The following is a 27,249-nucleotide window of genomic DNA, read 5'->3' as shown; positions in this document are numbered from 1 at the left end:
ACTCAGTCAACCATTTGTCATCTGGTTTTAATGTATAGAGGTGATTTCTGAGCAATGTCAGCTCATTTGAAAGCCATCATTTTATTTCATGTTTTAAAATCTCCAGTATTACAGTGGTGCTCTCTATTGGCCCAGAGTCTTCTTCTTCCACTAAATTTGACTATAATAAACGGCAGGGGGGCAGAGAGGGGGGTTGTGGGAGGGGAAAAAAAGCAGGAGAATTATCTTGGATAGGTCATTTGGGGATAGGGAGCATGGAAGACTAGGTCTATTTTCAGAAGGATATGTACCAAGTGTGTTCTTAGCTGAAAGGCAAAGGGAAGATGAGCACCCTTGCAGGTGTGCATGGGGGTGGTAACAGCAGCAGATGAAGACAATGTAGGCGATGAACCAAGGTGAGTACAAGGTTATGGGAAAGGAGGCGGGGTGGTGTGGTACTGTGAATTACTTAATATGGCCCTTGGTCTTGTAACTCCCACCAAATGACTGGGTTATACCATGCAAATAGGTGCTTGTGGCCCACCAAAGGGATTAGATAGCTTGCTAATAATCTAAATAAAGCATATGGCATCCTCATGGGGGTAGGACCATGTAAATAAGATGCATGGAACTCTAACAAGGGGATTGGTCAGTTTTGCCATGCCACTAGGCTTAAAATGGGCCAACATAGAGGTGGACAGGAGGGCCTTGACAACCACCAAGGACAGGAACAGAGCACATACTTTGGACCCAGGGTCCCTGTGCTGAGACCCTCCTAGATCCAGGAGACAGAGCGAGAGAGTTGTAACACAGAAGATGGCAAGACAGCAAGAAGCAGCAACAGAGAAATGGTGGCAACAGGAGAAGAGCAGGAGATGGTGTGGTGGGCTTCCAGGTCCATGGAGAGAAAGAACCTTTGGGCCAAGGCTTCCTGGTGGAGTGGGGTGCTTCTGGCCATTTAATGGCAGAGCTAAAGAGCTTTGTAACACTTGCCCAAGCAGGGTAGGGGCCAGGGGGCCGAAGGTCAGAGGTGCTAAGGAGCTGAGGGGCCAAGGGCCAGAGAGAGGTCTGCCTGCAGGCATGGCTGAGAAGAAGCTATCCTGATTGAGGAACTGTATACTGAATTATAACTTATTCAAAACCACCAGCCACTCCTTGGAAACCCTATGGGGCAGATTTACTCTGTCCTGTAGGGTCGTTATGAGTCAGATTCGACTTGATGGCAATGGGTTTTTTTACTCTCTTAATAAACCCCATAACTGTATCATCTGTGAGTTTGTGCGGCTATTGCAATGAACTATCAAACCCAGAAGAGAAAGAGAGCACCATGGGAAGGACGGTTGGTGTCAGGATTGGTAAAAAGATTGGAGGGAAGAGGCATGTCTGACCTCCGCCTCATAGGAATGAGTCTTAGGCTGTTGATCTTGACTCTCCTTCTCCCTTGTGAAGTTAGAGGAGTCAGATGCCCTTGCCACGCCATTCTTATAGGTGGGCTTTGGTCTGAACTTGCTTAGGTAGTCTTAGTTTTCTGAGCCATCATGTGATCCACGCATTGCTCAACCATTTCTGAGGCCAGCTCAGGCGTACATTCATATTTTTCCCAAGAAAAACAGACGTAGAGGTTATGGACCCATTTGAGGTTTTTTATTGTTATAATTAATATTAAACATGCTAAAATCATAGATGAGTGGCTATTCCACTTCTGTCCTGACTCGACAGTGGGTCAGATGGGAACTACAGGGGTCACTTGGTCTGCATGGCCTCTGGGGATGGCTAGACTCAGGGAGTTAGAGGTAGGCAGGTTAGCAAAGCCCCAAGAACCCTTCATGTAGTACACTTTTATTGGCAGTAACTTGTGGCTTCAGAGATCTCCCCCTCCTTTTCTGTTCCTCCCCAAATCTACCCTAGTTCTCATTTCCCTACCTTTGGCCCCTTGGACCTCTTCAGCCTCTGCCCCTTATGGTCCTAGACTAGATGATGACAGAATCTTCCTTGCCTCTACCGGTCCCAGTCTTCCTTCCTTGGAACTAATCTACTCAGCATGCACTAATGTGGTAAGCTGCTTGATTTGGGTCTGCCTAAGGCGAAAGGGAGGCTCTAGTCCCCACTGTGGCTTAGCTCATAGGAGAGAAGTTGGAGGTGGTAGTACAGAAGAATCTGAAGGGGTAAAAATATTGCCTGAAGTGTGATGCTGCAACTGGCAGAAAAGTGCATATGCCCTGCCCTCTGACACCCACATTTTCTGGGGCCCTTCTCTCAGTCTCAAAGCCTCTTGCTCTTCAACCCCATAGAGCAGACATAGGCACTGATCGCAGCGCTCTATCCCAAGGAGAAACTTGTCCACCCTTAGGCAACATTAAAGTCTTTATCTTCCCCATGTTCCTTGCACCTCTACTACTGTGATCGCTTGAGGGGGCCTGAGAAAATATGAGGGTCGAACTTGCCTCAATGGAGGCTAGAGGGACAAAGGGACAAAGATACATGGAAGTCAGGGCTGTTGAGAAGGGGAGAGAAGGGAGCAGGGTAAAGGGAAGCCTGGCTATTCAGGAGCTAGGATCCTTTTTCCTTTTCTGAAATCGCCGGAACTTGCCCTGAATGGCAAGAGCAGCCTTCTCCGTTTCTGGCGCTGTCAGATCAATGTCAATCTCCTCTTCTTCCTCGGCCTTCTTGGCATTGCCAGCTTTCCCTGCAGATAGTTGGGAGACTCATTAATGAATGAAAATGACTTGCCCATCCCTTTTCTTCAGCCTCAAATTCACAGGTTAAGGTCTACATTCTGCTGGTCTCAGTGGGGTTCCTCAGTATTTGTTAGGCTGAAGAATGCCTGATAATTCTCTTAAAAGTCAGGTACTTTGACCAGGAATTAGCTATAGTTACTTAGGGGACCTTTGCTACTCTTGGACCAAAATGACAAATGTCTTCTATCACCACTTATTCCTAAATCCTACAGTATAAGGTCCCAGAGCATGCTCACTTTCCCCAGCTTTTCTTCAAGTTTTGATTGAGACAGTGGATGAAATAATCTGATGAGTTTCTTCCTACTCTTCCATCTGTCCCCCACAACTACCTCAGAGCCAGTTTCTAAAGTCAAAGAGTAAGTATTGGTAGGTTTACTTCTTAGGAAAAAGTAGAAAGAAGCCTATAGACACAGAAGCTCTAACATAGTCCTTTGTTTCTCTTATCCATGTTCCTAGTCTTATAATATGTGGCTTTAAGAGCTTCCAAACTTACAGCCCTACTTGTTTTCATGCCTCTATATCCACCTGCTCTACTGACTGCCTAGCCCAGCCTTGCTCACCTTTTTCCTCCGGGCCAGGTGCCTGGTTGGTTGCTGGGGATGTTTTGGTGTTCAGCTGGGGGAAAAAAAAATCATAATATTAGATATTCATAGAAGTATGAAGGTACCATCCTCTTAGACCTACCATATTCTTCAGACCTCCTATCATTAGGCACATTCCCTTAGTCTTTTGAAGACACAGGTCTTGAGATCCCAGAGAAAATAAGAAAACATCAAAATTCATTCAACAAATATTTATTTGTACTAGGATAAAGCAAACAAAAAGCCCCGCTCAGATAGAATTCACTTTATAGTAGACAGACAAGGAAATAAATAAAGTGATTAATATGTTAGATTGTGATAAGTACTATAGAGAAAAAAGGCAGGGAGGGGAGATAGTGAGTGTTGGGATGAGAAGAGAGAAATACATTTTTACATAGGGTGGTCAGGAAAAGCCTTTTTGAAAGGTGGCATCTGAGCAAAGATCTGAAGGAGATGAGGGAGTAAGGGTTATAGATACTGGGGAAAGAGCTTTTAAGAGTCTTGGGGTGGAAGTGTGCCTATTCTGTTTGAGGAATATCAAGAGGCCAGTGTAGCTGGAGTGGAGAGAGGAAGGAGGAAAGATGGATGGAGGTATGATCAGAGAACTGGCAGTAGAGGGAAATTATTTAGGGCCTTGTAAGGAGTTTGATTTTTACTACAAGTGAGATTCGAAGCCATTGGAGGCTTTGAATTTACACAAAAGGGGCATGAGAGAGAAAGCAGAAAAACCAGTTAGGAGGCTATAACAGAAAACCAGGCAAGAAATTATGGTAGTTTGGGTCAGCATGGCAGCAGTAGAGGCGGTGGGAACTGGCTCGATTCTGGGTATATTTTCAAGCTATGACCAATGTGATTTGTTGACAGATTGGACAAGTGGTATCGTGAGAAAGAGAGGAGTCAAGGATGACTCCAAGGCATTTTGTGTGAGGAACTGAAAGAATGAAGTTGCCATTCTCTGAGTGAAGAAGACAGCAGGAGGAGTAGGGAGAGGATCAGGAGTTGTTTCTGGACGTGTTAAGTTTGAGATGCCTATTAGTTCTCCAAGAGGATCTGTTTCTATAAGTAGTTGGACACTCAAGATAAGTTGAAGAGAAAGATCTGGATTAGAGATATAAATTAGTGATTTATTAACATATGGACAGCATTTAAAGCCTTAAGGCTATATGAGATCACCAAGGAAGTGTGTTCAAATACAGAAGAGGGCCACGTCCTGGGGCATTCCAATGATTAGAGTGTGCAAAAACGAGGAGAAATCAATAAAGAAAACTGAGAAGAAGCCAAGTAGGAGAAAAATCAAAAGATTTTAGTGATTTAGAAGCCAAAGGGGGGGGGGAATATTTCAAGAAGGAAGTGATTATTGTGTCAAATTCTACAAATAGACCTAGTAAGATGAGGACTAAGAAGTGACCATTGGGTTTTGCTACGTGGAGATCACTGGTGACATCGACAAGAGACGTTTCAGTGGAGTGAGGGAGCAAAAGACTGGTCGGAGTAGGTTCAAGAGAGAAAAGAAGGCAAAGAATTGAAGCAGCAAACATATGAGGAGTTCCAGACAAATGGGGATGGGGAGAGGAGGTATAGTTTGAGGGGGATTTGGGGCCACAAGAAGATTTTATTTAAGATGGCAGAAATTATGAAATACTTGTGTTCTTATGGGAATGACTCAGTAGAGAAGGAAAACCCGCAGGAGAGAAAGAAGATCATTGCTAGAGTAAGAGAGAGGGGATGGGATCTAGTGCATAAGTAGAGGGTGGCCTTGAATAGGACCCAGAACAGATCACCATCCACAGAACATACAGGCCCAAATGCAGGTGGGAACATGTGTAAGCTATCCTCTAATTGCTTCTGGTTTTACAGTAAAATAGGTAACAAGGTCATCATCCAAGAGGAGGAAGGAGGAGGCACTGAAGAAAGAAGGTTGGAGAAAAGAAAGTATGAAATAATCATCTAGGAAAGTAGGAGAGTGAATGGACTAGGGAAACAGTAATAGGATTGCTAAGAAGCACTAAGGCCCTGCATAAGGTTGTGAATTTGAAGTGAGACTAGTCAGCTGGTATGTCTGCTTTTTTCTAGCCACCTTACTCACATGGAGAGTTAGATTTAACATAATACTGTTCCCCTTCCTCAGGATCATATTACTAGAGCTGCTATATCTGGACATTCCTCAGTCTCGAGACTGAGGTACTCCTGTAGACTCCTTGGTGCCCTTGGAGCCTGTTTATTCTTTTCACAATTTTGAGTAGTTGTTGATTGCCAAAATACAAGAACTACATGTGTCTTAGTTATCCAGTGCTGCTATAACAGAAATACCACAAGTGGATGGCTTCAACAAACAGAAGTTTATTCTCACAGTCTAGTGGGCTAGAAGTCCAAATTCAGGGCATCAGCTCCAGTGGAAGGCTTTCTCTCTCTGTTGGCTCTGGAGGAAGGTCCTTGTCATCAATCTTCTCCTGGACTAGGAGCTTCTCGGCGCAGGGACCTCGGGTTGAAAGGACACGCTCTTCTCCTGGCACTACTTTCTTGGTGATATAAGGTCCCCCTGTCTCTCTGCTCATTTCTCTCCTTTATATCTCAAAAGAGATTGATTTAAGACACAACCTAATCTTGTAGATTGAGTCCTGTCTCATTAACATAACTGCCACTAATCCTGCCTCATTAACATCATAGAGGCAGGATTTACAGCACATAGGAAAATCACATCAGATGACAAAATGGTGGACAATCACACGATACTGGGAATCATAGCCTAGCCAAGTTGATACACATTTTTAGGGGGCACAATTCAATCCATAAGAGGATGCTTTCACATATGTTCTCTTATCCAATCCTTGGAACAACTCAATGGAATATATAGCATTATCTGCATTTACAGATGCAAACATTTGTTGAATGACTGTCAGATATAAGTAAGGGTTCTGTTTTAAGAAGCTGATGGAATCCAATCTATGTTCTGTAGGTTATGCTGTTTTTACCCTCTCTCGATGAAGACTTATCAAGCACTTAACTTGTATTCAGCAGTGTTCTATGCACTAAATAGGTATAGAAGAAACACAAGATTTATTTGTTCAACAAATATGTCAGTGCCTAATATATAGCACTATTGTTCTAGGCATTGGGGATACAGCAGTGAGCAAAATAAAGTCCCAATATTCACTAAAAATTACGTCAGCTAGTGGCAAATGCTACGAAAGGAAAGAAAACATAATAGTCTGGGAAGACCTCTCTGAAGAGTGGCACTTGGGCAGAGGCTTGAATGACATCTAAGAGCAAGCCATTTGAATGTCTGGGTGAAGGGACTTCTGGGGAGATAAAACATCAAGTAGAAAGTCCCTGAGGCAGGACTGTGCCTGATATGTTCAAGGAAGAGTAAGAAAACCAGCATGGCTGGAGCTGAGTGACCAATGGAGAGAGTATAAGAAATAAGGACAGCAGAACTAAATGGTGCCGAGCTACCACCAATGATTGCCCTGACAGGGAACACAACAGAAAGTCCCTGGTGGAGCAGGAGAAAAGTGTGGTGCAGAACTCAAAGTCACATAAAAAGACCAGACTTAATTAATGGTCTGACTGAAACTGGAGAAACCCAGAAGACATGGCCCCCCGGACTCTCTGTTAACCCAGAACCGAGACCAGACCATTCCTGAAGCCAAATCTTCAAAGATTAGACTGGACTGTAAAACATAAAATAGTACTTGTGAGGAGTGTGCTTCTTAGTTCAAGTAGATAGACGAGACTGACTGGGTGGCTTCTGTCTGGAGGTGGGATGGGAGGGCAGAGAGAGATAGGAGCTGGTTGAATGGATACGTGAAAACTGGGTGGAAAGGGGAAATGTGCTGTCACATTGTGGGGATTAGCAACTAGGGTCACATAAGAATGTGTGCATAAATTTTTGTATGAGAAATTAACTTGAGCTGTAACCTTTCACCTAAAGCACAATAAAAAATAAATAAATAAAAAGACAAAAGAAAGAAAAAAATAAGATCAGGTAGGTAGCCAGTATATACATGTCTTTGGACCAGGGCAAGGCTTTGAATTTTTTCTGAGTTAATGGAAAAGTATTATAGCATTTGGGGCAGAGGATAATGTAGTCTAATGTTTTTAAAAGATCACTGTGATGCATGGGGAATAAACCATAGAGGGGCAGGAGACAAACCAGGGAAAACAATTACGAGGTTCTTGCAGTGGTACAAGCAAGATGATGGTGGCTTGGACTAGGGTGATAGTGCTAGAAGAGATAGGAAGTATTCAGACTTGAGACAATTTTTATGGTAGAATAAGCTGGACTTGCAGATGGATTTTTGAGTACAAATAACTCAAAGAGCTTTGCTCTAAAGGGCAGCAGAGAAATTAGACAGTAGCTGGGAAAGAATGTGGAATCAAGGAAGGGTGTTTTGGCAAGACAGGAGATAGAGTGTATTGGATATTGATGGGAATAACTTAGTAGAGAAGAAAGAATTAATGACGTGAGAGTGGGGATAATTGCTAGAGCAAGGTCTTGAATAGGCAAGAAGAAACGGATCTAGTGCGCAAGGGGAAGCTTTGGCCTTAGGAATATGGACAGTTCATTCCTAATGTAGGAGTGAAGGCATAGAACAGAGGCATAGAGGCAAGCAAGGTGGCAAATGTAGCAGGAATGTATAAAAATTCTCTGCTGATTGCTTCTATTTTTTCAGTGAAATAAGAAGCAAGGTTGTCAGCTGAGAGTGAAGAAAGGGCAGAAAGTATTAAAGGTTTGAGGAGAGAGGAAAGGAGTGTGTGGGGCAATGAATTACTTAATATGGCCCTTCTAGCCATTGTCTTTGTGACTCACACACAGTGATTGAGTGGGATGTTGCAAATAAGGTATATGGAACCTATGATGATTGGGGTTATGTGTCAACGTGGCTAGGCCGTGATTTCCAGTATTACATGTTTGTCTTCCATTTTGTGATCTAATGTAGTTATCCTAATTATCCTCCATTTTAGGTATTGTAAAGCCTAACCTCTAGGTATTAATGATGCCGGGTTGTTGTGGGGTGTACCTTGAGTCACAGCTTTACAAAAGGGCATGACTCAATTTCCACCTTTACTCAAGTTATACCCTTCCCTGGGTTGTGGGCTGCATCCAAGGTATACATGTGGGTGCCCTGGCAGAACTCTCCTTCTCTCTCACTTTGGAATCTGCATCTGGTTCGTGATCATCTGACTTCTGGTTCTTGGGACATGGGCCAGCAGCCTGCCATCTGACCTGCTGATTCTGGGATGCGCCAGCTTATGCAGCCCCATGGGCTGTCAGCCTATTGTCTGACCTGATTTGCCAGCTTCTGCAGCCTTGTAAGCCAGCAGCCTGTGGTCTGGCCTGCCAGTTTGGGTTTGTCAGCCCCTGCAGCCATGTGGGTCAGGAGAAGCCTATGCCTGACCCAGAGATTTGGGACTCGCCAGCCTCCAAAACCACGTGAGCCATTTCCTTGATGGTTCGTGAGTTCTGTGAGATGTTGCACTGAATTAAGGAACCCCAAAACGGGAGGAAGAGTACTGAAGGAGGAGGAGTAGCTGATGTTAGAGATGATGGAGTGGAATAACAATTTGGAAAAGTTGGGCATTTGGGACATCTTTAACCACCACCTCATAGGAACCTGCTTTGTGCTAATCCTTATAAAAGAAATTATTCATTTAGAGTGAAATAAATATCTAAGAAAGCTTAAGAGAATAAATGGTGAGATGTAGTAGGATTACCAGGCAGTACTAAGGACCCACTTGAGGTTAATAGCCATGGAGTTAAAGTAAAATCAGTCAAGACAGTGTCCCTGTCTTCCTTTATTACATGCTATACACTATCCCTCTTAATCCTCTGAAATCTCTGAGGAGATGTCACCCCCTATTTTATAGTTGAAGAAATGTAGAGATGTTAAGGATCTTGCCCAAAGGCAAGGTCACGCTACTAGAAAACAGTGGACCTACCTTTCGATCCCAGGCAGACTGATTCCACCGCCCACATTCTTAATCACCAGGCTGTTTTGTCTCCCAAAGACCAAATATTTTCAAATGCTGACACAAATATGTAATATGTTAACAATTATTGAATCTAGTGAAAGGTATGTTGATTTACATTGAACTATTTCAATCTGGAAATTTTTCTAATAAAATGAAGGAAATGACAAGAAAATAATTTAAAGTAGAACAAAAACTATTAAACTAAAAAAAGCATTGATGTATTTGACATGAGAAAGTGCCTTTAAAAGCAGATTACAAATTGATATGGTCCAATTTTTGTAAAATAAACCCAAAAAATACATACATGTATTTACCTAACATATACATTTCCATTGAAAACATGAAAGAATATACATAAAGATGGTTCCTAAAACCCTACAGAATTCCTAGCTAGTCCTCCTTTGACCAAATGAAAGTTTCTGTAAGAGGAAGGGTCTCTTGGGAGACCTTTCTTTGTTACTCTTTCTTTCCTCATGGTCCCTGTGGTCAAACATGGTTTTGCATATGATCAGTATAATGGCCCAGTATTTACCTGGGCAACTCCTTTCACTTTGGGATATTGTCATCACAACAGGTTTGTCCACACAGCAAAAGGATGATGTGGATGGGGTGTGCACTATAGAGGATATAGTCAATTGTCCAGATGAGAAGGTCATGGGTCATGAGGCAAGTTCTGTAGTCTGATGCTCCCCGACTTCAAATTCTACTTCTCTATTGCTCTTCTTATTGCCAGCAAACCCCTAACTTTGATCCTTTAACCATTATCCCTGTGTCTGACTCTAAGCCTGTTCCCTTAATACATCAATTATTTTCTCTCCAGCCCCTGATTCTAAATATCTAGACCCTGATTCTAAATCTCTCTCCTCAGGTGGCTGTTTCCTCCTCCACGGGAATATGTGTCAGCACTGAACCACCCAGGCCACCCCTTTTTCCGTTTGCCCTGCCAGCTGCCCCCCTTCCTGAGTCTTTCCTGAGATTACTAGCCCTGGAACAGAGCCATGGCTCAGCTACTGCCTGCCTCCCCCACGTGCTCCCAGCTCCATTTGGCTTAAATTTATGAAAGGTTGTTGTAACCCAAGAGCCAAGGTCTCTACTAGGGAGACCAGAAAAGGATGCTGTAGAGAAGAAAATTCCTATTATCTTAACGCCCCTTGAAATCTCTCCAGCACCTTCTGTTGAAAAGTAGTATGTTGGGGCTTCTACCTCCTATCCCTCCTCCCTCCACCCTCCCCAGCCAGTTCTCAAAATAGCCACTCCAGACACTCTGAATTTCTGGATTTAGTTGTTTGCTGTTTGCAGAGGCAGGGGGTGGGAACAGTTAGGTCACGAATTGTCATCTGCCACCCTCTATATAGTACTCAGTCCTTCACTGATCCCTGGCCCCTACCCCAACTCTCCTGTTTATTTTCCAGAAACTCGGCCATTTTAGATTAATCAAGATCCTCTGGTGCATTCATCTGCAAGACGTCAGACTAATCGTACTTCAGGTAAATCAAGGAGGCATGGAGGCCCACTCTGGGAGGACCAAAAGTCTCATGCTCTGTAAGAGTGTTTCTTACAAAAGCTCACACCTCAAGAAATCGATGTTAACCTCCAAGAGCTGTGACAGGTGAGCATTTCTCAGCCTGGCTCGTTTTAGCCAGGTATGGATCACAAACCTCTCAGGTGCTCTTCTATGTCTTTCATTACTGAGATCTTTTGGCCAGAAATGACAACGGTGAACTGGTTTAGCAAACGATTTAGGGGAACTGGCAGAAATCACATCTTATTTTTATTAATAATCACATATGTGATACTTACTACATACCAGTCAGAGCCCTGGTGGCACAACGGTTAAGAGCCACGCTGGTAACCAAAAGGCTGGCAGTTTGAATCCACCAGCCAGTCGCTCCTTGGAAACCCTATGGGGCAGTTCTACTGTGTCCATGTACCAGTCACTTTTCTAAGCACTTTATAAACATTAACATAATGAATCCTTATAATAGGTAAGGTAGGTAAGGAGCCCTGGTTGCACAATGGGTAAGCACTCAGCTTCTAACCAAAAGGTTGGTGGTTCAAACAATCAGTGGCTCCATGAGGGAAAAGACTTGGCAATCTGCTCCTGTAAAGGTTATAGCCCAGAAAACCCTATGGGACAGCTCTACTCTCTCACATGGGCTCACTATGAGCCAGAACTGACTCAATGGCACACAATAATAACAAGATAGATCCCATTTTATAGATAAGAAACTGAGACTGAGAGAGGTTAATTAACTTGCCTAAGGTCATTTAGTTTTTAAGGTCATACAGCTAAAATGCAGCAAAGCCAAAATTTGAACCCAGGCTGTCCGGCTCCAAAGTTCACACATTCAATCTCTAGCCACAGGCACGGAAATGTGTTATATGCGTGTGTGTACACTTAAAGAGGATGTCTAATGGAAGACAGACTTGACTTACCCCAAATGGCACAGCAACCCCAGATAGGAAGGAAAGTCCTAGGAGTCATGGTTTTCTTCCATTGCTACGTTAAGCTCCCCCGTCCAGTGCCATCGAGTCAATTCTGACTCACAGTGACCCTATCTAAAACCCAGCCTCTTAATCCAGTCCCCCAACACTTTCTTCATGTATAATCCACACAGAACATGGGGAAGAGGATCCTGTCCTCCCATTCTGGGGCAATCTTATATGTTATCTGAGGACCTGATCCTAGACCATGACTATGACTCAGATTCTTGCTGATCTAACCACCCTGATTCTGGCTTTCATCTTGATGTTTGCTCAGTGGGCCTCCTGACACACATCAGGCTGACCCTTGGGAAGTTAGCTACAGCCGTCTGTGTTTTTCACTCACAAACCCAGATCATAGCCCTCAGATTCTGAGAAATCTATGTGCAGGATCGTCCCACTGGCTTCCATTTCTAAAGACTCCCTCACTTATATCCAATCCTGTTACTCCAAGTTTCTAGTGAGCTTGTAGCTTGGTTCAGTTCAGCCTCACTGCCCACACAGGACTAAATGTTGCTCACTTCTCAATAAACACCAAACACTAATTAGCAACTGTGAGGCCCATCAACTCTCTTCTTCCCCAGAGGGTTCTAATTTCTTCCTTTGCCTACCTCTCTGTATTCCTTTCCTCCTCACTTCCGAGCTGGATAGGCACCAATGTTCCATTCCATCATCTAGGCAGTAGCTGTCTATTTCCCATGAGTCTACTTTCATTTCGTTTGGAGCTCAAAGTTGTGAATTTTCCTTTCCCATGGGGAAGGAGAAAAAAAGGAGAGGCCTGCTGGCTCAGAGATCTTTTTTCTTCAGGCTTTGAGGCTGTAGAGGGGAACATGACAAAGAAATATCCTCCCTTTCCCTAGTACTCTCCCCAAGAGTGTCTACCTCTTTTTCTTTTTTCCTACCTTCCAGCAAAGGGAAGCACCGTGCACTTGCCCTTGCACCTCTTCCCAGGGCATTTATCAGCCTTCAAGTAATGTCTTGTTCTTCCATCTTAGCTCTACATACTGCCCCTTTTCCTCTTCTCAGGAACCTTCACAATCAATTCCCTTCACTCTTTTATATATAAGGCCTCTTCAGCTCTTTAAAAAAAAAGCAGAAAGAACGCTTCTCAATCATAACTCCTTCTCCAAATACCATTAGAGTAAACAGAAGCAGGCCTAGGATGAAGCCTTGAGGAACACCAACATTAAAAGATTAGGGAGATCTTTTGAACAAATAGTCCTGGAAACACTAGGTATCCATATGCCAAAAGAAATTTTTTAATTAAAAAATCTCAATCATATCTTGCACCTTAAATAAAATTAACTTGAAATGGATCATACACCTCAATATAAACCCTAAAACTATAACACGTGTAGAAGAAAACTTGGGAGAAAATATTTGTGACCTTGGAATAGGCAGATTTCTTAGACACTACAGCAAAGTGCAATTCGTAAAAGGAAAAAATTGTAAATTGGACTTTATCAAAAATAACTACTTCTCCTTAAAGGTCACTCCCAAGACAATGAAAAGATAAGCCACAAACTAGAGGAAAATATTTGCAAACCATATATCCGATAAAGGACTTGTATCCAGAATACACAAAGAACTTTCAAATCTCTATGATAAGAAAATAACTTTTTAAACGGGCAAAATATTTGAACAGACACGTCACCAAAGAAAATACACTGATGGCAAATAAGCAAATGAAAATATGTGCAACATCACTAGTCATTAGAGAAATGCAAATTAAAACCACAATGAGATACTACTACACACTTACAAAAATTAGAAAGGTTTTTTAAAAAAAGGCAATAGCACACAACAGATTGCTCTTATTGTTAGGTGCCGTCAAATTGATTTCAACTCATAGCAACTCTATGTACAACAGAATGAAACACTGGCCTGGTCCTACACCGTTCTCACAATTGTTGTTATGCTTGCGCCCATTGTTGCAGCCACTGTGTCAATCCTCATTGAGGGTCTTCCTCTTTTTCGTTGACCCTCTACTTTACCAAGCATGCTGTCCTTCTCCAGGGACTGGTACCTCCTGATGACATGTTCAAAGTATGTGAGAACTTTCATCATCTTTGCTTCTAATGAGCATTCTAACTGTACTTTTTCCCAGTTATATTTGTTTGTTCTTCTGGCAGTCCATGGTATATTCAATATTCTTCCCCAACATCATAATTCAAAGGCATCAATTCTTCTGCAGGCTTCCCTATTCATTGTCTGGCTTTAACACACAGATGAAGAGATTGAAAACACCATGGCTTGGGTCAGGTGCACCTAAATCCTTAAAGTGACATCTCTGCTTTTGAATACTTCAAAGAGGTCTTTTGCAGCAGATTTGCCCAGTGCAACAGGTCATTTGATTTCTTAACTGCTGCTTCCGTGGGCGTTGATTGTGGATCCAAGTAAAAAAATCCTTGACAACTTGAATCTTTTCTCCACTTATCATGATGTTGCTTATTGGTCCAGTTGTGAGGATTGTTGTTTTCTTTATGTTGAGGCATAATCCATACTGAAAGCTGTGATCTTTGATCTTCATCAATAAGTGCTTCAAGTCCCCTTCACTTTCATCAAGGAAAGTTGTGTCATCTTCATATCACAGGTTGTTAATGAGTCTTCCTCCGATACTGATGCCACATTCTTCTTCATATAGTTCAGTTTCTCAGATTATTTGCTCAGCGTACAGATTGAATAAGTATGGTGAAAGGATACAACCGTGATGCGCACCTTTCCTGACTTTAAACTATGCAGTATCCCCTTGTTCTGTTCAAACAACTGCTTCTTGGTCTACGTACAGGTTCCTCATGAGCACAATTAAGTGTTCTGGGATTGCCATTCTTCACAACGTTACCCATAATTTGTTATGATTCACACAGTTGAATGCCTTTGCATTGTCAATGAAACACAGGTAAACATCTTTGTGGTATTCTCTGCTTTCAGCCAGGATCCATCTGACATCAGCAATGATATCCCTTGCTCTACATCCTCTTCTGAATCCAGCTTGAATTTCTGGCAGTTCCCTGTTGATGTACTGCTGCAACTTCTTTTGACTGATCTTCAGGAAAATTTAACTTGAGTGTGATATTAATGATATTGTTCGATAATTTCTGCATTCTGTTGGATCACCTTTCTTTGGAATGGGTACAAATATGAACCTCTTCCCATCCATTGTCCAGGTAGCTGTCTTCTAAATTTCTTGTAGAGATGAGTGAGCACTTCCAGTGCTGCATTCCTTTGTTGAAACATCTCAGCTGGTATTCTGTCATTTCCCGGAGCCTTGTTTTTCACCAATGCCTTCAGTGCAGCTTGGACCTCGTCCTTCAGTACCATTGGTTCTTGATCATATGCTACCTGCTGAAATGGTTGAACGTTGACCAATCCTTTTTGTTATGATGACTTTTTGTATTCCTTACGCCTGCTTTTGATGCTTCCTGCATCGTCTAGTATTTTTCCTGTAGAACCCTTCGATATTGTAACTCGAGGCTTGAACTTTTTCCTCAGCTCCTTCAGCTTGAGAAATGCCAAGCTTGTTCTTCCCTTTCGATTTCCTATCTCCTGGTCTTTGTACGTTTCATTATAATGCTTTACTTGTCTTCTCAAGACACCCTTAGAAATCTTCCGTTTAGCTCTTTCACTTCATCATTTCTTCCGTTTGCTTTAGCTACCCTATGTTCAAGAGCAACTTTCAGAGTCTCTTCTGACGTTCATTTTGGTCTTTTCTTTCTTTCCTGTCTTTTTAATGACCTCTTGCTTTCTTCATGTATGATGTCCTTGATGTTATTCCACAATTCATCTGGTCTTTGGTCATTAGTGTTCAATACATCATAGCTATTCTCAAGATGGTCTCTAAATTCAGGTGGAATATACTCAAGGTTGTACTTTGGCACTTGTGGACTTGTTCTAATTTTCTTCAACTTCAACTTCAACTTTCATGTATGCGATTGATGGTCTGTTCCACGGTTGTCCCCTGGCCTTGCTCTGACTGATGATATTGAGCTTTCCCATAGTCTCTTTCCACAGATGTAGTCAATTTGACTCCTGGTATTTTTTCTGGTGAGGCCCACATGTGCAGCCACCATTTACATTGTTGAAAAGAGGTATTACCAATGAAGGAGTTGTTGGTCTTGCAAAATTCCATCACGCAACCTCTGGCGTCATTTTTATCACCAAGACCATAGTTTCCAACTACCGTTCCTTCTTCTTTGTTTCCAACTTTCATATTCCAATCACCAATAATTACCAATGTATCTTGATTGCATGTGTGATCTATTTCAGGCTGCAGAAGTTGGTAAAAATCTATTTCTTCATCTTTGGTCTTAGTGGTTGGTTTGTAAATTTGAGTAATAGTCATATTAACTGGACTTCCTTGAAGATATATGGATATTATCTTATCACCGGCAGAGCAGCTGGTGAGTTCGAACCACTGATGTTTTTATTAGCTTCTGAGCACTTAGCCACTGTGCCACCAGGGCTCCTCAGACTAGGTTAAGACCTTCGTTATAAGTTTTCATAGCACCTAGTGTTTCTCGTTGATAGCACTTATCACTAATGTAATTAAATGATAATTTTATGGTTAAAGGTTGAATGTCTGTCTCCATTTCTGTTTACATATTGTTTGTGGATGCTTTGGCACTACAGCAGCAACAGGGACCATATGACAGATGACAGGTCATTGCTTTTCCTCACTTTACCATGTGTTCCTGAAAAAGGGCTGAGAGTGAAAGGGGAGCAGTTCTCCAGAATATATTTCTTATTATCTGCAATGTAGTTATTGTGTATTTGTCTTACCTCCCTCCCACCACCACCTCCACCACCCCAGCAGATCCCATTTCCTTGAGAGCACAGTCCAGGTTTCTCGTTTATTTGTTTATTTCCCACAGTAACTGCCACAGTGTCTTACACATAGTAGGTACTCAATAGATACTCGTTCACGTGAATTAAAATTTCCTCAGTCTTGGAATTCCTGGGAGCGTAATGTGGCATATTAGGTGGAGGGCAGGCTTTGGAATCAGACAGATCTGGGTGTGTACCCTGGATCTGTGCTGACTATCTGTTCAAATCCCAGCTCTGCTATTTCTAGCTATGTGACACTGAGTAAATTACATAGCCTTGCTGTGCTCAGAACTCTCATCTGCTGAAGAGATAATATCTATCCTGAAGGATGAAAAGAACTCGAGAAAATATATATAAAATGCCTAGCACATATTAAAACAATAAGTAGTTATATTTTTGAAGTAATGAAATCCTGGGTTGAATACAAGAATAGGTGTATTGTCTGGTTACCAAAAAAAGCCAAACCCAGTGCCGTGGAGTCGATTCCGACTCATAGCGACCCTATAGGACAGAGTAGAACTGCCCAGTAGGGTTTCCAAGGAGCGCCTGGCAGATTTGAACTGCCGACCCTTTGGTTAGCAGCTGTAGCACTTAACCACTATGCCACCAGGGTTTCCATTGTCTGGTTAAAGCACTGGAATCAAACAGTGCAAGATGCCACAGAGTGCATTTTTACTAAGTGGAACTGAAGGAGGATGAGAATACCTGGGATCGCTCTAAGGGCACCTGAGGCTTATTCTGCTACCACAGCAGCTCCAGAAATGGTCTCTTTATACTTGAAACCAACCCCAGAAATCACAATCTTCCTGTCTTTCCAGTGTCTGCCCCCGCAAATGCTGAGAATGGCTCTAAAGCTCTGGTAAAGAACTTAACAATAGTCTGCTTAGACAGAAATCACTCTGTACAGCAACAGCAAGTACCCACATCTGTAACCCTGAAGTCTCCCGGAACCTCTCCCAAGTTCGTGGTATACAGGAGGGACCCTACAGTACAGCACCCCTATACAAACTCATGTTTCATTTCAGGGAACCCTTAGACACACTGGCTGCTTTTTGAGTTGCAGACCATGAGAAGGAGAGTAGTGCACAAGAACAAGTAAACCACATCTCCTTGGTCAAGTCCTTTGGTCCACCCTTGCCTCACAAAGATGGTTGTATAAGTCTATTCCTTGCCTCAGAAGGATAGTTTGTTAAGACAAGATAATACAACTTGGCAAAGCACCTAAAAACAGTCAAAGCAGTAGCAACTTAGTCCTGTTTTTCTGCTGCCACTTCTGGGGAATAAGATAACTTTATGCCCAATCCACCCTGCCCCCTGCTCAGGCTGTGTTTCTTCCTTCCTTTGTTTCTTTCTTTAATGGTGTTGCCACAGCAACAATTGTCACCAGAAAAGGCAAGATAGTGTCACCCCCTCTGCTCCAAGCAGCATGTGAGAACTAACCTTGGGAAGGGCAAACTACCCCGACCCCCCCACCCTCCCCATCCCACTGGGCTCTTTAATGAGGAATCCCAAGCTGTCAACAGTACCAACAGACAGGAACAAAGGAACAACTTATCTGTACCTGGACCACATCTACCCTGTATTTGCGTGATATCTCCTGGATGCCCTGGGAATGAAAACACATCATAAACACATCATAAAAAAAAAAAAAAAAAAGCTGTTGCCTTTGAGTCAATTCCGACATACAGTGACCCTATAGGACAGAGCAGAACTGCCCCATAGGGTTTCCGAGGAGCAGCTGGTAGATTTGAACTGGTGATCTTTTGGTTAGCAGCCAAACACTTAACCATTGCATCACCAGGGCCCCCAAACACATTATTAAAAAAAAAAACAAAACCCAAACTTGATGCTGTTGAGTCGACTCTGACTCATAGTGACCCTATAGGACAGAATAGAACTGCCGCATACCGCTTCCAAGAAGCGGCTGGTAGATTTGAACCAGGTGACCTTTTGATTTGCAGCCAAACACTTAACCACTGCACCACCAGGGTCCCAAACACATTACTAAAAAAAAACAAACTTGATGCTGTTGAGTCGATTCCGACTCATAGTGACCCTATAGGACAGAATAGAACTGCTACATACAGTTTCCAGGAAGCAGCTCGTAGATTTGAACCTGGTGACCTTTTGGTTTGCAGCCAAACACTTAACCACTGAGCCACTAGGGCCCCAGAACATTACAAAAAAAAAAAACCCACTGCCGTCGAGTCGATTCCGACTCATAGTGACCCTGTAGGACAGAGTAGAACTGCCCCACAGAGTTTCCAAGGAGCGCCTGGAGGATTGCAGCCAAATCCTTAACCACTGAGCCACTATGGCCCCAGACACATTATAGTACTGCCCAAATCAATCATTTTAGATGAATAGGCACAGATACTCAGAAGCCTGTCTCACAGTCTAAGGCAAGGAAACCTAAAGAGGGCCTGAATCCTAAATATAAGCCTAAAAAGACTTGTTTCATACCTTTGAATTGACACAACCCTAGGCTTTGTAAGCTCCCTGCTCCAGAGGTGCAGAAAGTGAAGGGAAACGGGAGTTAGTGGATCTGCTTCCAAGTGGTGGCAAAGAGGCTTTGGCCCGCTGGGGACCCTTGTCTTCCCACTAGCATATTCGTGCTCCATGAAGGTCACTGCTAAAGAGCCTTAGAGGGAGAGGCCCCCGGGATCCCCTGGTGCCCCGGGAGGACCCTAGAGGGCTGTTTTTGGAGGGCTGTTTTTGGAGCACTTTTGGAACTGTTTCAATTCTTCCAGTGCAGCAACCAGCTGTAGTCCTCAAACAGCTTTGGAAAGATTTGTTCAAGGTCACCCTCAAGATAATAACAGAACAAGAACTAGAAATCTTTACTCCAGGTTCTATATACACACATTCCTCTTCTAATATATGGGATATAATCCAGAGACCCTATTTCTTAGATGTCGCCTAAAACAGGAATAGAACCTAACCGGTCCTAGCTCCCAAACCCCCTGGTCTATCCCTCTTCCCGCCGCCCCCTCCCCCCGCCACCAGATCACCCCTGTTTCCTGAAATAGCAGTAGCCCCCACTGGAGTTAGAGGCAGAATTCCTTGGCCATGCCAGCTCATGGTATGAAGTGAGTCAACAGCCCCGGCCCATTCCCCTCAGCATGGGCTGTCACAGTTTAATCGGTGGTTATTTGTGGTGCTCTGCACACAGCTTGGAGCTGTGCCTTCAGCCCCATACTGGGAGTGAAGGGTAGGGGAGAGAGAGTAGTGCCAAAGTATCATTTATTACTATAATCTTCAATGTGCATCCCACCCATGGAGTTAATGTCCCAAAATAAACGTATTAATCCCCCCATAGCCTACAAAGCAAACACTCAGCTGGAGGGCTTTGTGTGGGAGAGAGACAGCACCTAGGACAAAGGAATGGTAAAAGGCACCTCTTCTCCCTGGGTGGGGGGCTGGGAAGCCTAGGTGGGCATGCCCTCAGGAGTCAGCCTGGAGTGAAGTAGCAAACAAGCTTGAAGGAGGAGAATGTGGCCAAGGCTAAGGTTTCCAGGCACTTGTTTAAGGGCATCTGCAGGGAATGCAGATCTCTTAGAAAAATGGTTTGGGGTCTGCTTCTGACTTGGCTTACTCTTGCAGATAAATAATTCTGGGGCAAGTCAAGCCATTCCGAACAGCAGTCAGGAGCATGCATTTAGAAAAACACGCGTTTAGGAATGTGGAACCCTGATAGGCTCTCACCACTTACCTTGCCAGTCTAACACTTTCTTCTTTCCCTCTCACATTTCTCCTCCCAAAGCTTTGTACTCTCACTGGAAGTCCAGTGGCCAAACAAAGGAGAACTAAATACCCAGAGGCTATTTGGCCATCGGGTCCTTCAGATCAAATATTTCAGAGGTAAGAGACTTGTTTTCATAACAGTCTGCTAGATTTCAGAAGGAAAACTCTGCTCCTTGATGTTCTGCAGTTGTGGGAATTAATGATGGACACAAGGAACTAAGAGCCCATTAAAAGAGGCCTCCAGTTTTCCCCTTTCCCTCATTCCTATTAGCTTATCTATTCCACTCCAGCGCTTTCATTGCCCCTATTTTTAAGGTGACTAGGCATCCTGGATGGAGCCCTGGTGGCACAGTGGTTAAGAGCTCGGCCACTAACCAAAAGGTCGGCAGTTCAAATCCACTAGCTGCTCCTTGGAAACTCTATGAGGCAGTTCTTCTCAATCCTGTAGGGTTGCTACGAATCAGAATCTACTTGATGGCAACAGGTTTGGTTTTTTTTTGGCAGCATCCTGGATAGGAATCCCTGGGTGGTACAAACAGTGCGAGGCTGCTAACCTAAAGGTGGGAGGTTTGAGTCCACCCAGAGGTACCTCAAAAGAAAGGCCTAGCAATCTATTTCCAAAGGATCATAGCCAATTAAAACCCTCTGGAGCACAATTGTACTCTGACACATATGGGGTCACCATGATTTGGACTTGATGGCAACTGGTAGTAGTAGGCATCCTGTATAAGGAAGGATAGTACCTGCTCTGCCTGGTATTCCACCAGAACGTACCCTCTTGATAAACATTATCCCATGGTGCTCTCTATTCTCTTACTCAGCACAACTTATATTTATGCATTTATTAAATCACACTGCTTGTCTTTTCTACAGAAAGTACCCATAATAATATATTCCTTACAAATTGCATGTACCCAGAACTAGATGTGCCCAGGTACCACTGCTGACCGCTCTGACAGAGATCACGACAGACAGCCCCAGACAGAGCAGGCGAAAAATGTAGAACAAAATTCAGATTCACAAAAAAAGACTAGACTTACTGGTCTGACAGAGACTGGAGGAAACTCCGAGACTATGACCCCAGGTTACTCTAGTAATTCAGAACTGAAACCACTCCCAAAGCCCACTTTTCAGACAAAGATTAGACAGGCCTATAAAACAATGATACACGTGAGGAATGTGCTTCTTAGTTCAATCAAATATGCGAGACCAAATGGGCAACTCCTGCCCAAGAGTAAGACAAGAAGGCAGGAAGGTACAGGATTTGGACAAATGGACATAGGGAACCTAGGACAAAAAGGGATGCTGTCACATTGTGGGGACTGCAGCCAATGTTACAAAACAATATGTGTATAAATTTTTTAATGAGAAACTTAAGCTATAAACTTTAACTTGAGCTATAAACTTTCACCTAAAGCACGATAAATTTTTTTTAATTGCATGTAAATCAAATCATTCCATATTCACTAGGATAATATGTCCTATGTAAAGTTCTTTTGGGGTGAGAAGTCAGCAGAAGTGTGCCCTAGTCTTCATCCTACCACTGTGTAAACTTGGGAAGTTCTGGGCCTCAGTTTCTTCATCTGTAAAATGAAAAGATTGGACTAGATGATCGATATGGCTCCTTAACAAATCTAAAATTACATCACTAAAATGTTTTGATATTATATCTGAGGTTTTCTAGGTGCAAGATTCACCTGTATTTCCATCTTGAAGAATTTTTGCAAAACTAATTTTATTTTTTTCCATGATACAGTAGGCTCATTTAGAAAAGACAATTTAGAAATACAGAAGAGTATAAAGAAAATGAGGAGGCAGCGATGGGGTGGGGGGCGGGTAGAGGGGAGTGGAGCATCTACAGAACCACCAACATAAAAAGGCAATTGTTGACTTGATCCTTCTTCCTCCCCTTCCCCCCAACCCTATCTCCATCACTTCTATCAGTTAAGACTCTCCACAGGCATACATGAAAGATGAATCCAGTTTGCATATCTTGGCTCTGGCCACATTACTTACGTTGTCTGCGCCTACAGAGACCTGACATTCTAGGAGGCAATTCTCACAGCTGCAACATGAGAGAAAGAGCCATCCACATTCCTGGGCCACAGGATGACAAGGTCATCTACTTCTAGCAGCCAGGGGCTCCTGCTCGAGCCACTAAAACCAATAACCTAAACGGAGAACCAAGTTCTGATTTCTCTGACTTCAGAAAGCAGATGTTTCCAGAGATGAAAAGCTTTCTAATGACAAGTAGCTAGCCCTCTATTTTGCATGTCCAAAACCAAAAAACCAAACCCATTGCTACTGAGTCAATTCCAACTCACGGTGACCCCATGTGTTACAGAGTAGAATTTCTCCATAGGTTTTCTTGTCTGTGATCTTTATGGAAGCAGATCTCCGGGCCTTTCTTATGCATTGCTGCTGGGTGGGCTCAAACTGCCAACCTTTAGATTAGTAGTTGAACACAAACCACTTGCACCATCCAGGGACCTATGTCCAAAAAAAAGAAACCAAACCCATTGCTATTGAGTCAATGCTGACTCATATCGACCCCATAGGAGTACAGGACAGAGTGGAACTGCCCCATAGGGGTTCCAAGGAGTGGCTGGTAGATTCAAACTGGAAACTTTTTGGTTAGCAGCCAAGCTCCTAACTACTGCACCACCAGGGCCCCTCTATCCAATATATAACAATAATAACGGGATACCAATGAGAGAGGGGATCTTGGATTCCCTCCACATCCCTACCAAGTTCCCTAACAACTGACTCACAGAAGATGTAACAGAATAGTGTCACTCTGACCAAGATCCCATTGTAGGGAAGGTTGCAAATGCAAACAACCGTGCACAGGAAAGATGTGTTCCCCAACGTGTGACAGCCTATTCCCATTCCCTAAGAAGACAGCAAGCAGAATCACGGAGGACCAGTTTGAAGTTTTGTTCTGTTGAGATTTCTAGTTATCTGTCCCTTGCTCCAGCCCTTGCTAGCAAAACACAGGAAAGACACCATGAGGATGGTCACCAATCATCCATGACTCTCAGCAGAATGATTGCTGGACCAAGGGTGCGCTAGCTGGGCTCCCCTCAGATTAGAAATGCAACAGGATCACGGAAGAACCTGCAATTCTGTTTTAAGCAACCAGCTACACTGTATGACATGGGATTCTAGGAAAGAGTCCCCAGGGACTGAATGCAAAACCCATTCCCATCCTTCACTGAAATGAGAAAAGTTATTAAACTCTAAGAGATAGGCTGTAAGCCACAGCAACCAAGTTCTGCCTGCTGCTGTGAAGGCAGATAACCTGAAGAGAGTCCCTGCAGCTCCTCTGTACACAAACACACACACACACACGGGGAAATGCTCTGCTGCAGTACTGTGTGACAGCAAAGAGCCACGAAGGCAAAGCAAAAGTCAAGAGATCCTCCCTATCAGCTCCACCAGAAACCCTTGCACTTTTAATTGCTCTAGGTATGGACACTCCTCCCCAGTTTTTGTTCTTCAGTTGAAATGGAAATCTCTTAAAGACATCCCAAATCCTCTCAGTTCCTGCAGCTTCTCTGAAGCAAGAATATAAGCAGGTCGGGGAGGTGAAGCTTACATAAGATTCAGGGTACACTGGGCTTTCCTGGGCTGGGCACTTCTCCTGTGGGGCTGGGCTGAGAAAACGAAGCAGTTTGAAGCCTCCCTAGAACATCAGAGCTCGGAGCGACACTTCCGCTTCTCATCATAGCTTTTACAAGAGGAAGAAAACAGGCTGGATCTTGGCCTCTAGGGAAGCAGAGACCCCTTGGGGATCTGGTTCAGAGACAGCTGGTCTATGTGTACATCCAGGTGCCTGCTTCTGGGTTTTATAAATACTCACCCCTGAAGCCAGCCTCAGCTCCATATGAGGAGGCAGCTTCGACGGCTAAATTGCTAGTTAGTACCAGTTCACTCTGACAGCCTGGGAGGCTGGGCAGCCCTGCACATGCTGACAGCTAGTTTCCATCCAAGGCTCCTATTCTTACCATCCTACCAACCCCCTGGTTGAGGGTATCCAACCTCAGGTGCCGAGTCAAGAGGGGACCCAAAACTTGACTCCCCCCACCAAATACCGGGTTGTTTTCCCTGCCACAGAAACAGCTTTGTTACTCCACCTAATACCATCCTAAATGCCAGCCCCCGTAGTGTGCAGAGGAGTCACGTGCTTCCCCAAAAAGCACGGGCTAAGCACACAATTTCACGCTGGCATAGACTTCAGACCACAAATTCCCAGGGGGTAGCTTGAATTGCAACTTTCAGATTTAGAAACACTAGAGGTGGTTGAATCTTAGACCTCAGTGAAAGGAGGGCAAAGAAAACCTCTGTTCTCATGTTGGGGTTGAAAGAAGCAAGAGGAGAGAAGGTTGATCTTTTTCTTTCTTTCTGAAAGGCTGCCATCATCAGTCACTACTGGCTGAGAGGCTGGAAACCACTTTGGTTCATCTGTAGCCCCCAGACTAGCTGAATTTTCCAGGATAAACTTGGTGGATATGGCAACGAAGACAACATAGCAGTTGGCACTAATTGGCTCCCTGGGTGACAGCTTTTAGCAGAAGCCAGCAGAGCAAGGTTTTAGATAAAGATCTAAACTGGGACTCAGGCCCTAGAGTCCTATTCTGAGACTATCCTGATGTCCTTGGAAATTCTGGTGCTAGTTTTCTGTCATACTCTAAAATAGAAGAAATAAAGAGATAATAATAATAGCTAACATACATTGAGTGCCTACTCTGTGCCAGGCACTGTATTTTGCACATATTATCTCATTTAATCTTTAAAGCAACCACCATTATCTCCATTTTATAGATTAAAAATGGATGCACAGAAAGGTTTAGTTACTTGCCTAAGGCCACATAGTAAGTAGTAGAGCTGGGGTCTGACATATAGCTGAGAAGTTGTATTTAACACAATGACTGGAAACCAATCTGCAAACCTACCTGGAGGAACACAAAGCAAGATGTGGGTACTAGGAAAGAGGTTGCAGAGAGCAAACTTGTGGTGTCACTGCCCAGACTAACTTCCCTTAGGAAGGAAAACCCTTCTTTCTGGATATGAGACTGTACGGAAAAACGAATACAATCAGACAAGGAGAAAGTTCTTTCCAAGTCTCGGCTTTGATGCCCCCACCCACGGACAGTGTTCTGTGAAAAGAGTAAATCAGTTACTGGAATGGGTCTGGCCTCCATAAATACTGTGAAGGCTGACCGAAACCCAGGAATCAGTTACTGGAATGGGTCTGGCCTCCATAAACACTGTGAAGGCTGACCGAAACCCAGGATGTAACAAACACTGCAGAGGGAGGTCTGCTCTCGAAGGGGACATCTCCCCAGGGGCTGGACATGCCCCCATGGCAGGAGCTTCTGGAGATATCAGCTGTCCCCTTGGACAATTCCTGACCCAATGAGTGGAGAGGAGGATGCCACCTTCGGAAAGGAGGAAAAGTGACCGCCCCAGGTGTTCTTGTCGGATGCTCCGAAAGAAGTAGAAGACACTAGGAAAGGGAAGAAAGAAGCGACCGTTTTTCTCAGAAGTGAGGGGACTGAGGGGAGCCAGAATAACCTCAGAGCAGTAAGACAGACGCAGAGGGCACTGACCCGAGGAGACAACTTACCACTTGAAGCTCAGCCCCCCACTCTGCACCCGATTCCAGTTACTCCCTAAGCAGCACCATCTACAGTCGGGGGACTTAGAACACCCCGCTTCCAATGGGTGCCCAGCACCCCGAGCTCGGAGCTTTCGTAGACGGGCAGTGGGACGCCCCCAGGGGTTCCCCACTGTTGCGAGCTGCCGCGCCCTGCCTGGGACCCCAGCCGCGGCCCCCTCCCTGCCGCACCCTCCAGCCCGGAACGGCGGGGGCCGCCGCACCGCTCACCTCGCTCATCTCGGTGGCCGACGGGGCGAGCGGGGTGCGGCACGCGCAGGTGAGGCGAAGGGCCCTCGGGGCGCGCGGGAGACGGCCGCGAGCGGCCGGGCTCTGAGGCAGGGGCCCCGGCTGATGAGGCCAGGGGGGCTGGGGCGGAGAACCGCTGTGCGGTTGCCAGCACCCGAGTTCTGGGGGCTCCGCTCCCAGCTGGGAGTACCCTCCTTATCCCGTCCTGTCGAAGCGGCTCCGCGCGCCTTAGCCGGCCCTACCTTTTATAGTCAGCTCCGGTACCCGCCTCCGGCCCGACCAATAGGAGCGCCTCTGGCCTCAGATTGACAGCCCCTCGCATCCAATCGTGGCAGGCTCAGAGGTTTGCAGTATTTCCAAACTAGGGTAAGACAGGCAGGGAGCGGGAAGAAGGGGGAGACCGTCTGGGCATCAGAGGGCGGAAAACGAAGTGGGGAGAGCAGAGGAGGAGGGGGAGGAAGGGGTCGTGCACTAAGGAGAGAAGACGAGAGAAGGAAGGAAGGGGTGTGTGAGTTCGAGAAAGAGAAGAGAGAAAAGCTGGAAGGAAATCGAGAAGGTATATGGGAAAGAGAAAACAATGGATGAAAGGAGTTAAAGCTTAGAGATGTTGCAGACCAAGATTTAGTAGTAGGAAGGCGGTCTGGATAACGGTACAGCAGAAGAGAGAGAAAGAAGCTGGAGCAAGGGGACGGTGTTGCACTGCAAAAACAAAACAAAAAACAACAGGAAATTGTCAAGTACCTACTTGTTGGGGAAGATCAAAAATCTTAGGAGTTGGAAGACATTTTAGGGTTCAGTGAGTCCTAACCCCCACATAATACAAAAACGCCTTCTTCAACAGCCTGTCTGGTGGTGATCCCTCAGCGTCCACTTGAATACTTTCCAGTGCTAAAGTAATGAATTCCCTCCAAAAGTTACTTTAACCAAAAAACCCAAACTCATTGCCGTTGAGTCAATTCCCATTCATAGTGACCCTAGACAAGAGAGTAGAACTGCTCCACAGGGTTTCCAAGGCTGT

General features: G+C 44.4%; 1 protein-coding gene across 1 annotated transcript; it reads right to left on the bottom strand.

Moving 5' to 3' along the window:
* Positions 1-1,589: 1,589 nt before the first annotated feature.
* PCP4L1 (Purkinje cell protein 4 like 1) lies at positions 1,590-26,446 on the bottom strand. Its single transcript, XM_064282858.1, has 3 exons — positions 26,214-26,446; positions 3,278-3,332; positions 1,590-2,665 (listed from the first exon to the last, which is right to left on the bottom strand). The coding sequence occupies exons 1-3, from the start codon at positions 26,220-26,222 to the stop codon at positions 2,523-2,525; spliced, it is 207 nt and encodes a 68-aa protein (XP_064138928.1). The 5' UTR covers positions 26,223-26,446; the 3' UTR covers positions 1,590-2,522.
* Positions 26,447-27,249: the final 803 nt, after the last annotated feature.

Source organism: Loxodonta africana, chromosome 3 (genome assembly GCF_030014295.1).
Source record: "Loxodonta africana isolate mLoxAfr1 chromosome 3, mLoxAfr1.hap2, whole genome shotgun sequence".
Classification (NCBI taxonomy): domain Eukaryota; kingdom Metazoa; phylum Chordata; class Mammalia; order Proboscidea; family Elephantidae; genus Loxodonta; species Loxodonta africana.
Note: the sequence above shows the minus strand (reverse complement) of the source record. Positions and strands in the feature narration are given on the sequence as shown.

Excerpts from the sequence above, each read along its gene's own strand:
- PCP4L1 (XM_064282858.1), bottom strand. Across the intron at positions 2,666-3,277 it reads ACCTGGCCCGGAGGAAAAAG|GGAAAGCTGGCAATGCCAAG; the intron begins GTGAGCAAGGCT and ends AACTATCTGCAG.